This window comes from Belonocnema kinseyi, chromosome 6, assembly GCF_010883055.1.
Source record: "Belonocnema kinseyi isolate 2016_QV_RU_SX_M_011 chromosome 6, B_treatae_v1, whole genome shotgun sequence".
NCBI classification, from domain to species: Eukaryota; Metazoa; Arthropoda; class Insecta; order Hymenoptera; family Cynipidae; genus Belonocnema; species Belonocnema kinseyi.
Genome location: NC_046662.1, coordinates 74,556,968 through 74,570,804, shown reverse-complemented (window position 1 = coordinate 74,570,804; position 13,837 = coordinate 74,556,968). Strand labels below are relative to the sequence as shown.

The window sequence follows — 13,837 nt, the reverse complement described above, 5'->3', positions numbered from 1 at the left end:
TCCACCACCAAGTAAGTGTGTGGAGGGTGTGTAAAGGAATAAAGAAGGTGTAAGAAAAATGTAAACCCTTAGGGGACACATTAGAAGCTTCCACTGTGTGTAACCTAAGAACTTTTTTTGTAAATAAAATATCGAGCTGAAACTTTAGAAAATGTATTACAGTACAATAAAGTACGTTTAGGTATTGCATTTTGGTAGGAACTTCACTGAAAATTATTTTATCTTTTTTCTGAACCTCGACATTTTTTGAACGTTCCAACTTTTTTTATACATAAAATATCGGTCTCAAACTTGGAGAAATGCAAGAGCCGAAAGAAAACTACGTTAAAGTACAAATGTTAATAATAAAAGATTAAAAAAAAAGTTTTCAACTATCAATTCCATCGGCATCAGCCGGTAACGTTGTACACGAAAATACGAACCCTCTAGACCCTCGTCAAGTGGCCGCCAGGGTTCGTATTTTCGTGTACAACGTTACCGGCTGATTCCAATGGAATTGATTGTTGAAATATTTTTTTTACATCTTTTATTATTAAGATTTGTACTTAAATTTAGGTTTCTTTCGGCTCTTGCATTTCTCAAAGTTTGAGACCGATATTTTATGTATAAAAAAAGTTGGAACGTTCAAAAAATGTCGAGGTTCAGAAAAAAGATAAAATAATTTTCAGTGAAGTTCCTACCAAAATGCAGTACCTAAACGTACTTTATTGTACTCTAATGCATTTTCCAAAGTTTCAGCTCGATATTTTATTTACAAAAAAAGTTCTTAGGTTCAAAGAAACATTCAGTCAACTGAAAAAGTGAGGTCGGTAATATAGGTATTTAGCTGTGTCACATGCCCTTAAAAGATTTTTAAGAATTTGAAATATGTCAGGATCATTTAAAAGATTATAAAGAAAAATTTAAAATATTTAAATAATTTAATAGGATTTCAAAAGATTTAAGGGTATTTTAAAAGATCTCCAGGAATTTTCAAGATCTTTAAAAAGCTTCAAGGGATTTCAACAGATATCAAAGGATTCTAAATAATTTAGGAAATCTTAATATTCCCCGAAACTTTATTTATTTTTGTTATTTGTTACCTTTTTCCAGTCAGGTAGGTACCCTGAAAGCACTGTCTGAATGTAAAACCACTTTTCTGTTTCCAGATATGTCCACTATGAGGTAGATAGTTTGTCGCCCCAACAAAGAGATCATCACGTATCTCTTGATGTTGAGGGAAACGGAAACTCGTCAAACCTAGAATCTACCTCCTCCAGTGTAACAAATAAAGCAACAAGTATTATCTCATCAGCAGACTCGTGTCCAAGACTCGGAAGCACAAATGTAAATAACTGCACCTCCGGAACAGAATTAACTCTCTACCCCGCACAATGGATCCAATGCGACCTTCGATACTTGGACATGTCCGTCCTGGGTAAATTTGCAGTAATAATGGCAGATCCGCCATGGGATATTCACATGGAATTGCCTTATGGAACAATGTCAGATGACGAAATGCGGCAGCTTGGAATTCCAGCACTTCAGGACGAAGGATTACTTTTTCTCTGGGTAACTGGAAGAGCGATGGAGCTCGGCAGAGAATGTCTTCAACTGTGGGGATATGAAAGAGTTGATGAGATAATCTGGGTGAAGACGAATCAACTTCAGAGAATAATTCGAACAGGGAGGACAGGTCACTGGTTGAACCATGGCAAAGAACATTGCCTAGTTGGAATGAAGGGAAATCCTAGAATCAATCGAGGACTCGACAGCGATGTTATTGTCGCAGAAGTCAGAGCGACGAGTCACAAACCTGATGAAATTTATGGGATAATTGAACGTATGAGTCCTGGTACTAGGAAAATTGAACTCTTTGGTCGTCCGCATAACGTACAGCCGAATTGGATAACCTTGGGAAATCAGGTCGATGGTATTCATCTCATAGACCCACAACTTATAAAAGCTTTTAAGAAACGATACCCCGATGGCAATTCGATGAAACCCTGCAAAGCCTAGGTTCACTTTGTAAAATTAGGTTACTGTACCCCATTTTAGTATAATTTGCCTGTTCTGCATAGGAAGTTGAATAAAATATTTTTTCCAACTAGCAGAGAGGGTTGCTACAGAAGTCTGGTTTCAAAATTCCATGACTTTCAGGTCTTGTAGCAACCCTGAAACAGATTTAACTATTTTCGCCTGATTTTGTGGTATAAAAAAAAAGCTATAAAATGTTAATTAAGTGAGAGGATTTAAAATAGAATATAACTATAAAATTTTATTCAAGTACTCACCAATAAAGTGAGTTTAAATCTTGTTTTAAATACAAACTATGCTGTAAATTTCCCATAGAATTATATACGCGTGGCTACAAAATCTTACTACTTTTTTTAACAGACTAAATTCTTAAATATACAGCTTTCATAGAACAGGTGCAATTACTTACGAGTAAAAAACCCTCTCCCTTTCAGAATACTGGTAAATTGCATCCGCAATACTGTGGATCCTTTTAGATAAACAATATTTGTCTGAATTTCCTCAAAATCTTATAAAATAGTTCTACGTTCGCAGGTCCTTTAAAATTTGCAGTAATTTTTTACATTACTTAAGAATAAGCCTTAATATTTTAAGGCTTTTTAGAATACATTACGTGTAATCAATACAATTCTGGGTAGGTTTAAATAGACTCCTCCGAAGTGTGAACGAGAAATTACTTTCACGTAGATTCGCCCTAGATCTTCGTTTTAGTTCGGGTTTCTGAAAGCCAAAATCCGATTTGTTTTCCTTTTCAACGATGATCTCTTCTTTGGGCGCGAATGCAAAGACTCTTTTTAAAGAATCTATCCAATGTCTTTTTTGGTGCTCGTCTTCGACGGACAAAAAGTGTTTACCGACTTTAAATCCCAAAGGGGATTGATTCGTTGTATTTACGTCAACGCAAATTTCGTCTTTTGTTACTACTTGGAATGATAAATTGTATTTTCTTGCAGATCGTCTCACGGGTCTCGTTAACGCCAAACAGGTATCGAAAAGAAAACAGTGGTATTTCTGAAATTGTTATTTTTTTGTTACAAATTTTTGTTCAATTGAAAAGCGTCCGATAATTAAATTTAAAATCAGAAGATTGATTACCATTCCACGAGTGTCTTTAAGTTGCCCTTCGGTTATCAACTCCGTAGCATTTTCAACGCATCTACCAGGATCGTATTCAGCCTTCGGATTAATTTTCGTCTGAGCCAATTTACACTCAGCTTCTCCCATAGCTTTGTCGATTTCATTGAGCAATTCTGATAAAATATCTCGCGATTTCATCAATGTATTTTCATCCAAGTGGCCAGCTGGAGTGTGTCGCAAAATTTCTTTGACTAAGAGTGGATATTTTACAATGCGAGATCGAGGCACGTCCAGATACGTCCACAAATCGACAGCATGGGAAGATTCCATTTTCTTTTTTAAGAAATCCTGAAATCGTTTATTTGTGACTTTTTTCGAATCGAGGAGATGTCTGGCCCAGACCTGAGTTCTGCATCTTTCAACGTACAAGGTTTTCAGCCGCGAAAACTGTAGAAAAGACACATAAATAAAAATTAATAATAATAATAATTTGAAAGTGTTCGCAGCTAATACATTCCGTTCGTAATATGAAGCTGATTCGCAGAGACGTTTCGTATTTTATTCTTTGGGATCAATTTTAAATCTTTAAAATTGTACAAAAAGATTAAATCATTAATTGGATACTAATATTTTTGAAACAAATATATTTGACATTATACTCACTGTGTTTCTCAAGATTTTTTTACAGTTATAATTTTTTCATTTTTTGAATTAAATAAAAAGTCTTTAATATTTTTAAATTCTGGTACTAGTGATTAACCTTCTTAGTTTGTTATAAAAAAGTCCGAATTATTTCAAATATTATAAAATTTTTATGACTTTCCTCTTTTTAAACCTAGTTCAAAACTATAAATTAAAAAAAAATTAATCTTGTTGCTCAGGTTTGAAAATTGAATTATTGCAAACTGGAATCACTTTAAATTAAACAACCTTGATTTAAAAGCACTTGAAACGTAATAACCTTACATCGAAGCATTAAAAATGGTTTGGTTTAATTATTAAATCTGTCAAATTCGTACCGTTTTAAAATAATTATTTTATTGTTCAAAAAATGATTAAAACCAATGTTTAGTAATTAATTTTAACCTGGAATGTCTACAATTGCTTCAATAAATGTTTGAAATTAAACAGTATTAAATTAAAATCTAAAGTTATAAAATCCCAATTTAAAACCTTCGATATTAAACTAACTGGAAATGACTAATACTTGAAATCGTAGACTTTCAAAAACTTGGAAGCTATAAAAATGTAGAAAATTTTATTCTTGAAGTTACAAATTTAAATAATTTCACTACTGAACATTTAGAACTGCAAATTAATCAATTTTGCAACATAAAAGTCGACCATTCTAAAATGTATAGCGTTTAAAATTGAGAATCTTAAATTTTAAATGCAAAAAATTGTAACATGTCAAATATTAGAGCCTATACACTTTAAAATTCAAAGCTTTCAAAACGCAAACATTTACAAATAATAATCCTTGAATATATTCCGAATTCTTTGAAGGTTCTTAATTTTTTTAAATTCTCAGAATTGCTTGAATTAAATAAATGCTTTAAAATCGCTGAAATTATCTGAATTTCCTGAACTTTCAAAATTCCATGAACTCTCTAAAATTCTTGAATGTTTTGAATTCTTTAAATTCTTTCAATACTCAGAATTACCCACGAAGGAGTATAAGGAGACCCCACTCTCGGAAAACTTGGACACGCGAATTCGGATTTAGTTAGTTTTCATCGCTCGTAGTGCCTCTAGCGGAAAAATGCGAAACCGAAAACATTTTCAAAATTCCCTGATTTTTCCTTAGCTAATTTTTAAGTTCAAAACATTAATATTCAAATATCAGCATTTCAATCTTGCAATACTTTTAGCATAGAATATTTTATTAACGGAATAAAACTGTATTTTGTACACAAATGTAAATTTTCCAAATTTATTAATTTATTTCAAACAAAAAAATGTCTTTTCTATTATAAAAGGTGGCTTTTTAACAAAATAATTGAATTTTTAACATAAAAATTAAATATATTACCCACGAAAGACAAATTTCCAACGAAAAAATTTTAATTTGTACAGAAATTTTTATTTTTAATAAATAAAAGTTTAGCTAAATTATTAAACCTTCAAGTCAGAAGACAAGTTTTTCTTTACAAAAATTTAATTTTTAAGCAAAAAATAAGACTTTTCAGCAAAAAATTAACTTTCCACGAAACTGATGAATTTAAAAAAAAATGAAATTTCAACTAAGCACATGATCCTTCCAGCAAAAAATTTTAACAATGTAGTTCAACTTTTACCCAATTAGTTGAATTTTCAAATAAAAAAAATTGTCAACAAAATAATTAAACTTTTAACTAAATCTTTTAAACAAATTAGATGAATAATATTATATAAATGATATAATTTTTTACGAAAAAAATTTAATTTTCAATTTAAAAAAATGACAATTTTTTTTTACCAAAAAGGATGACATTTTCACATAATTGTTGAATTTTCTACCACATAGTTGCATTTTTATAAAAAAAATGTAAATTCTCTTAAAGCAGGAGATTGTGTTTTCATCGAATAAACATTCCAGTTGACTCTGCAAGATAAAACATTGAATTTTTTAACATAAAAATAAGTTTCAACGAAAAAAATTGAATTTTGAATTCAAAAAGACGAATTTTTTCAACAAAAATCGATGTATTTTTAACAAAATAGTTGAGTTCTCTACCAAATAGTTGTATTTTTATACAAGATAGTTAAATTTTCATCCAGAAAATATTTCAGTTCACTTTTCAACAACCAAATATTATATTTAATCAGTAAAATTTTTAACAAAAAATTACGACTTTTTAACCAAATTTTTTAATATTCAAGCAAGCAGTTGCATTTTTATCCTGAAAAGATGTAATTTCTTCTAAAGCAGGCGAATTTGAAACTTAAAAAAAAAACAGTTGAATTTTCAAGCGAAGTTATATTTTTATTCAAGAAAGATGAAATTTCTCCTGAAACAGATTAATTGAACAAAAAAAATCTTTAAAAAAAATAGGTAAATTTCCATACAAAGGACGTCTCTTTAAGAAAATTTTCAAGCAAATATTAAAATTTATAACTAAAAGGATAATCTTCAGAAGAAATTTGTTGCGAAGTTTCAACATTCTAATCTGAAAATATTTCATTTTTTGCACTCAACAAAAATTGTAATCTGTTCAATTTTTAACGCTTTTAATTCGAAATGAAACATTTTCTAAACTCTTATAATAAAATTGCAAAATTTAAAAAAATTAATTTAAAAGTTTAAAAGTTGAAATTGGAACGCTTTCAATATGAAAAAATACCATTCGGAAAATTTGTATTTCAACGCTTTTCCGCAAGAGGCGCTACGAACGATGCCAACTAACTAAATTCGAATCCCTGAAATTCTCAGAATATCTTCAATATTCGAAATTCCTTACAATCCTTTTGTTTTATCAATATCATGCATTCCTAAAATTCCCTAAATTCTGTGAATGTCTTCAATTCTTTAAATTTCCTGAATTCAGAATATTTAAGTAATTCAGGAATTTCCCTAAATTTGTTGATTTCCTTTAATTCCCTAAATTCCTTCTATTCATCTGAAATCCTTAAATTTTTTGAATTCCCTGTATTCAGTGAATTCTTCTAAATTTTCTGCATTATTTTGAAGTCCTTGAACTTTAAAGAGTTCTTATAATTCAGGAAATTCCACGAATTCAGGTGATTGAGGGAACTCTAAAGATTTAAAATTAAGGCAAGTAATTTAGTGAATTTAAACGAATTTAAGGAATTTAGATGACGATACATAGAATTTAAAGAATTCAAATTAATGAAATATTTTTAATTACTAATTTAATACTGATATATATATTCGACATTTTACTTTTTCACTACATATATAATAACTTCTAAATTGAAATTATCCAAAATTTAGAAATTCCGAAAAAGCATTTAAAAACGCAATACTGTTAGGGTAGCTTTCCAATTTTTTAAGCCCCCTTCCTATAATTTAGGCGCAAGTGATTGAAATGTACGATGCAATGTTTAGAAGTTATTATTTACCCAATCTACGACCGTTGGTCCAACGTTGTCCGTAAATCCGGCTTCGTCACGGAGCTCGACCAATTTATCCCTCAATTCAGTGTGCAAATCGATAAAACTATCGATGTTGCCGAAGAGAGTATCGAGTTCGGAGGAAGTTAAAATGTTGGCCGAGAGCAGAGGCTCGTAGTAACATTCTCTCAAGGCAGTCAGATCGTTCAAGAGAACATTTTCGCCGCAGTATAATTCGTAGATTGCTTCTTGTCTTTTTATTTGTCTGCGACTTAAATTCGAGTCGAGATGATCTTTGATATTTCCTTCTGCTATGTCGACTATCCAACTACGCATTACTACATTACCTGCGAATTCGTTTCTGAAAAATGCAAAAAATTCAACTGAATCCGAATTTTAATTAGAAATGTAACTTGGAACATTTTGTTACACTTGAAAGTAAACCAAAGTAGTACAGGCCTTTTCTCATTCAAGGCTCGAACTCACTTCAGAGATCAAAGAGTGTCAATAGTGACATATACTTTAAAAATAGTAGCAAAATAGTGTCATCTAATTTTTCAAATTTTAAATCGAGGGGTTAAGTACTTTTTAAACCTAGTATACAATATTCATATCCCATAAATTCACGTGAAATCCTTTCGACTTTTTAAAAATATCCTGAAAGCATTCAAATTCTTTAAAAACAACTGCGAGATTCTCTAAAATTCCTGGAATACTCGTCAATCTTTTTAAATCCCTTGAAATCCGCAGAAATTCTTTGAAATCTGTGAAATACCTAGAAGTCCCCTTAAATTATCTTTCATTTCTTCCCTACAGTTCACTGAAAATACGTTGGAAGTAATTGAAGTATTCTAAATATCATTGATATCATAGAAAAGTTTTTTAAATCCTGCTGAATTAAATGAAAACTATTACAAATTTGGAAATTGGAATCTTTTAAAATTGCCTAAACACTAAAATATTTCTAAATCAATTGAAATTGATAAAAATCCTTCAATCTTGTGAAATCACAAGTAGTCACACAAAATTTGATTAAAATCAGGTAAAAAATCTTTAGATTCCTTGAAATCTATGGAAATTCCTTATAATCTTACGTAATTACACACTTTTTTTCGAATTCTAGGATTCCTTTAAATATAGTGAAATTCTTGAAATCCATTGGAAATTTTAAAACCTCTTGCAATGTTCTATAATCCTACGAAATTCTTTGAAATCTCGTGAAATTACTTAAAATCTTTTACAATATACTATATTCTTTAAAATCCTTTGAAATTTTTTAAATATTTTGAATCACCGTAAAATATCTTATAATCTAAGTATCCTACGGAATTAATTTAAAAACAAAAATCCCCTCGGAAATTTCTTAAAATCTGATGGTCACTTGGAATCTCTCAAAATATTGGATATTTTCTAAAATTCATTGAAATTTGTTAAAAACCCCGAAAAGCTTAAAATCTATTAAACTCTACTGAAATAAATATATTAAAAATCCTTGAATTATGTTGAAATCCTTTAAATTTCCTGGAAAACTTGAATTTTTTGAAATCGCTTTGAATCTTTAGAAAATCCGTACGATCTTATGGAACCTTTTAATTTCTTTTTAAATCCTATTAGTCCCTCGAATATTGTACAATTCTTTGAAATCATGTGCATTTTTGTAAATACCATACTAATTACTTCAAATCTTTTAAACCTTCTGAGATGTTACGAAATTATTTTTTAATCTCTTGAAATATTCTATTATCCTACGAAATTCTTTGAAATCTCGTAAAATTACTTGAAATCTTTAAAAATATACTATATTCTTTAAAATCCTTTGAAATTGTTTAAATATTTTAAATTGCCATAAAACATCTTAAAATCAAAGTATCTTACGAAATTAATTCAAAAACAAAAATCCCCTCGGAAATTTCTTAAAATCTGATGAAATCACTTGAAATCTCTCAAAATTTTGGATATTTTCTAAAATTCATTGAAATTTGTTAGAAAACCCGAAAAACTTAAAATCCATTAAACTCTACTGAAATAAATATATTAAAAATCCTTGAATTATGTTGAAATCCTTTAAAATCCCTGGAAAACTTAAATTTTTTGAAATCGCTTTGAATCTTTAAAAAAATCCGTACAATCTTATGGAACCTTTTAATTTCTTTTTAAACCCTATTAGTCCCTCGACTATTGTGAAATTCTTTGAAATCCAGTTCATTTTAGTAAATTATAAAAAATACTAACTACTTGAAATCTTTGAAACATTCTGAGATGTTACGAAATCATTTAAAATATTCTATTATCCTACGCAATTCTTTGAAATCTCATGAAATATTTTAAAATACGGTTATACATTTTGAACTATTTAATCTTTTCAAAAATCCATTTAAAAGTGTTAAAATCTTTGCAATCCTCTGAGACCCCATATTATATCATCTTATAATTTCTTTTGAAATTCTATAGATCCCTTCATATTCTTGGTCATCATTAGATATCCCTTGGAACTTCATTTTATTTCATTTATCTCCTAAATTTCATTAGAAATACTTTAAATATCATTGATATCCTGGACAAGCCTATAAATCATTTGAAATTTTACGAAATTATTTGAAAACCCTTACAAGTTTTGAAATTGGAATCTTTTGAAATCCCTTGAAGTCTTCTAAACCTTCTAAGATTTCACGGAATCATTTGAAATTATTTATAAATAATAAAATCTCTTGAAATTGTCTATTAAATACTTATAACTATTATATTATCTAAATACACAATATTCTTTTAAATCTTTAAAAAAAATTATAATCTCTTAAATTTTTAAAAACTTATATAAATATTTGGAAATACGGAAAAACATCTTAAATTATTTAATATTTTTTAAAATCCATTTAAAAACGTTAAAATCTTTGAAACCCTCAAAGACCCCATATAATGAAAGTGTCAATAGTGGTGTGAGTCCGAAGTCTACGTACTTTTTTGGGGTGGGGAGAATTTCTGCTTCAGATCCAGCAAATGATAAAAAAGAGGCATTCAGCTGGCTGGTGCTTGTTCTTTTGCGTTTTTTCTCCGATTTTGAAGCTGACGGCAAAGTTGCAAAAAATATATTACTGGCCACCTCAGTGATTCTTCGTCGCTTTTTTCTTCCAACTTCCGAGTCAATGGAAATGTCCATCGAACTTATACTAATTGCATCGCTTTTCGGACGTTTTCTTGACCTCTGAAATTCAATTTAATTATTTGTTTGTTTTATTTCAGTCATATGAAAAATGAAATATACAGCAGCTGATGATTATTTCTTTTTTGGAAACTAAATAATTGAAATTCGTTTTAATCCACACATTTTACATAAAATTTTGAACTGACATCGTGTAATAGGTTATATTTATTTACCTGCTGAAAACAAAAGAAGGAAACACATTTTTTCTGAACTTGAACGCCCTGAATTTCTTCGTACGAAGAAAAAGTGGCACGAATATTATACTAGATTTTAACTCTAGAATACTAACTAAACTAAAAATTGCTTGTTACTAAATATACGTCTCTCAGACGTACATATCATTAAAACCTGCTGAAATTAAGTTTTACAGTATGGTGAACTGTATATTATTAGGCTAAGGGTTTAATAAATATACCCAAAACACACGATTTGAAATATTAACTTTATTTATAAACTGTAATTTGTAAATTATTTATAAATTTCAACTCTTTTTTAAAATCGCCCCTATATTGATTTTATTGATTTACTTACCAGCCAGAACCTTTTTCGAGGTTCTTGAAATTCCGAAATCGTAACGTCACCGATTTCATCCATTTTTACACTGAGATTGTTTGGCCTTTGAAATCTGTTCGGAGCAACGAAAAAACTACTTTTTGCCAAGCACACTTTCTTTTTTCGCCATCTTCTTCACTTGTGGTAACGAAACACCGAAAATTCGTAAATATTGAGTTCAGGAATGAAAATAATAACCGCAGAGTATAATAAATAAACAAAAACCGTGTGCACACTGCTTCACTACCGGTAATTTCGAAAAGTCTTCGGAGCACTTCGGACTCTTCGGAAGCGTTCCGAGGTTATGCTTGCTTTGTCTTTTTTTTCATTTGAACACGAACGATGAACATACCAGATGTTCGACGCCTTCTCAACGCCTACCTCAGCCCCCTCCTCCAAAGCTAAAATAAAATCAAGAAATTCATTGGAAAGATTCATTTATTATAAATAAAAGGCAAAAATGACTTGCAAACATGCAAAAACCTTAGTTTTAGTTTATTCTGTGTACGAGAACTAATAACACATAAACAAATTTGTATAAAAAGCAGTTTTGTTCGAATCTTATTCGTTTAAAAATGTTGAGGTTATGTGACGAACGGTTATGGGTTGTAAAGTTTCTCATGAAACTTTGGCGAAATGAAAAGTTTTATGAAACTTTCGAAAAATTTCAAATTTTCAAAAATTGTAAACATTAAAGCGGGTAATTTTAAAATGTTTAGGAAATTATATTAACTTAATTTTTTAAAACAAATTTCTAGTTTTCAGAGCTGACACTTTGAAATGATTAAAAAAAAAAATCTTATTTATTTATTGCAGGCTTCACAGTCACCCAATTTCCTCTCTTTTCACCTATTAATTTTTTGATTAAATTGATTATATGAGTAAGTATTTTATTGAAAACTTAACAATTTTGTTAAAAATTCAGAATTCCTAGTTGAATATGAAACTTCTTGTTGAAAATGTGTGTGTTTTTTAAATAGAAAACTCAAGTACTTTGGATTTGAAAATTCATCTGTTTTGTTAAAAATGAACTTATTTGTTAAGAATTTAACTACTTTCTACGAAATTCGCCTTTTTTACTCGGAAATATAGTAGTCGTGTGAACATTGTTTTTACCGACAAACTTTTTACGTTTGAATTTCATCTCTTTTGGTATTCAAACATTTTGTTGAAAATTCAATTTTTTGGATGAATTAAACTATTTCTAATTTAAAATTAAAATATTTTTTGTTTGACATTAAATATTACAATTTTTGTTGTAAATGTATCTCTTTGGCTGAAAATGTGATTATTTTGTTTGAAAATTCGTTATATTTAAATAAAAATGACTTTTTTAACTAAAGATTTAATTATTTCATTTGTAGACTCATTTTCACGGAGGTCGAATTTGAATAAACTGATTAATTAATTTGACACATCGAATTCGTATCTAGGTTCTCCTTCTCAACCAATCAAATTTGCCATAAACCAACAAAGCAGCTAGAAATGAATCATATGAAAATTCGGGAGATTGACTTTTCAAAAAGCTATTCAATTAAATAATAAAATCGGTTACATCATTTTCCTTATTGATTATATTATTCCATTGAATAGCTTTCGAAAAATAAGATATGATAATAATAATGTTTTTCTATAATTTATTGAATAATAATCTTTTGTCCTATGCAAATGGTATTATTGTTTAGCCTTAGACGTGCAGACATCTTCGATTTTCGCATTCATTTTTGTACTATCTGGCAATTTGATGCGTTTCAAATTTATTTTGAATGCTTCTGAAAATTGGACCCAGTGAAAAGTTATCGTTTCATGAAACTTTCATTTAAGTATTTTCACTTCATCGTCAGCTAACTTCACTTCGTTGAATGCTGAGGGGAAAACAATTTAACAAATGCATGGGACAAAACTTTATTTCTCTGTTATCTTCATAATGAATAATAATTAATATCATTTTATTATGTCATTAGATAGTTCTTAACAAATAAAAACTAATTTTCAAATACACTTGGAGAAAAAAAGCTTTATAATAAGTGTATTTGGATATTATTTTTTAATTTTCAAGCGCTATTTAACTAAAATTGCAAACTCGATACAAAAAAATAATTGATTTTGTTATTTGATTGAATAGCTTTTAAAAAATAAAAAAATTATATACGAATTAGGTATTTTTACTTCAACCCTCAGCTAACTTCAATTTGTTAAAAGTTGAGGGGAAGACAATAGATCAAATGCATGGAACAAAATTTTATTACTGTAATAACTTTGTAATCAATAAAAATTATCATCATTTTATTATTTTATTAAATAGTAATTAAAAAATAAAAACTATTTTTCAAATACACTTATATAGGAAAAATTAGCTTTTACGAAGATATTAGCAAAATAGGGAAAAAATGAACTGAATCCCATGCATTTGGTTCCTTGTTTGCTCCTCAGCAATCTACGAACTGAAGTGAGCTGTTGATTTAAGTGAAAATACCTAATACACTTATGTTGAAAACTCATTTTTTTGCAATTTATAAAAAAATCAAGTTTTGTTCAATGCAATTCGAAGCATTGTTTATTGCTTAGCCCTCGGCTCCAAGACATCTTGCCAGTAGACGTCACAACTTGAAATACCTAATTTTCAGAAAACATTTCATTGGCTCACAATCCTACAATAAAGAAAGTTAATTAGTGTAAACTTCTGTTGCTAATAGTTGCTAATCCTAGAGACAAACATGTTTATTAATCGAAATAAAGCATATTCCTATAACCTGTTTTTAAAAATAATATCTTTTAAATGCGCAAAAATAAATGTTTGTTATTGAATTTAAAACCTTAGACCTCTAGCTGAGGCATGACAAACTAAAGTTGGACTTTTTACTTTTTCATGGTTGGACTTTCTGGTAGTTTTGATTTTGATAAAAATATTGTTGGTACCACTGATGTCTCACATGA

At 29.1% G+C, this 13,837-nt stretch overlaps 2 protein-coding genes across 3 annotated transcripts in view; one reads left to right on the top strand and one right to left on the bottom strand.

Moving 5' to 3' along the window:
- The window catches only part of LOC117174129 (N6-adenosine-methyltransferase subunit METTL3), a 12,329-nt gene extending 10,029 nt beyond the window's left edge, over nucleotides 1-2,300 (top strand). For both annotated transcript variants that reach the window (XM_033362915.1, XM_033362914.1), the window contains exon 4: nucleotides 1,149-2,300. In XM_033362915.1, coding sequence (XP_033218806.1) covers nucleotides 1,149-1,998 — 850 coding nt within the window. In that variant the 3' untranslated portion in view covers nucleotides 1,999-2,300. The remainder of the gene's footprint in view (nucleotides 1-1,148) is intronic.
- Nucleotides 2,301-2,435: 135 nt separating this feature from the next.
- On the bottom strand, nucleotides 2,436-11,230 carry LOC117174130 (neuroepithelial cell-transforming gene 1 protein-like). Its single transcript, XM_033362917.1, has 5 exons — nucleotides 10,880-11,230; nucleotides 10,104-10,348; nucleotides 7,156-7,507; nucleotides 3,112-3,540; nucleotides 2,436-3,027 (listed from the first exon to the last, which is right to left on the bottom strand). Exons 1-5 carry the CDS (start codon nucleotides 10,940-10,942, stop codon nucleotides 2,626-2,628), a joined length of 1,491 nt encoding a protein of 496 aa, XP_033218808.1. The 5' UTR covers nucleotides 10,943-11,230; the 3' UTR covers nucleotides 2,436-2,625.
- Nucleotides 11,231-13,837: the final 2,607 nt, after the last annotated feature.

Bases quoted from the DNA above. Each gene is read 5' to 3' on its own strand.
- LOC117174130 (XM_033362917.1), bottom strand. From the start codon at position 10,942: ATGGATGAAATCGGTGACGTTACGATTTCGGAATTTCAAGAACCTCGA. The intron at 10,349-10,879 runs GTAAGTAAATCA...ATTGAATTTCAG, and splicing joins CTCGAAAAAGGTTCTGGCTG to AGGTCAAGAAAACGTCCGAA. The intron at 3,541-7,155 runs GTAAATAATAAC...TCTTTTCTACAG, and splicing joins GACCAACGGTCGTAGATTGG to TTTTCGCGGCTGAAAACCTT.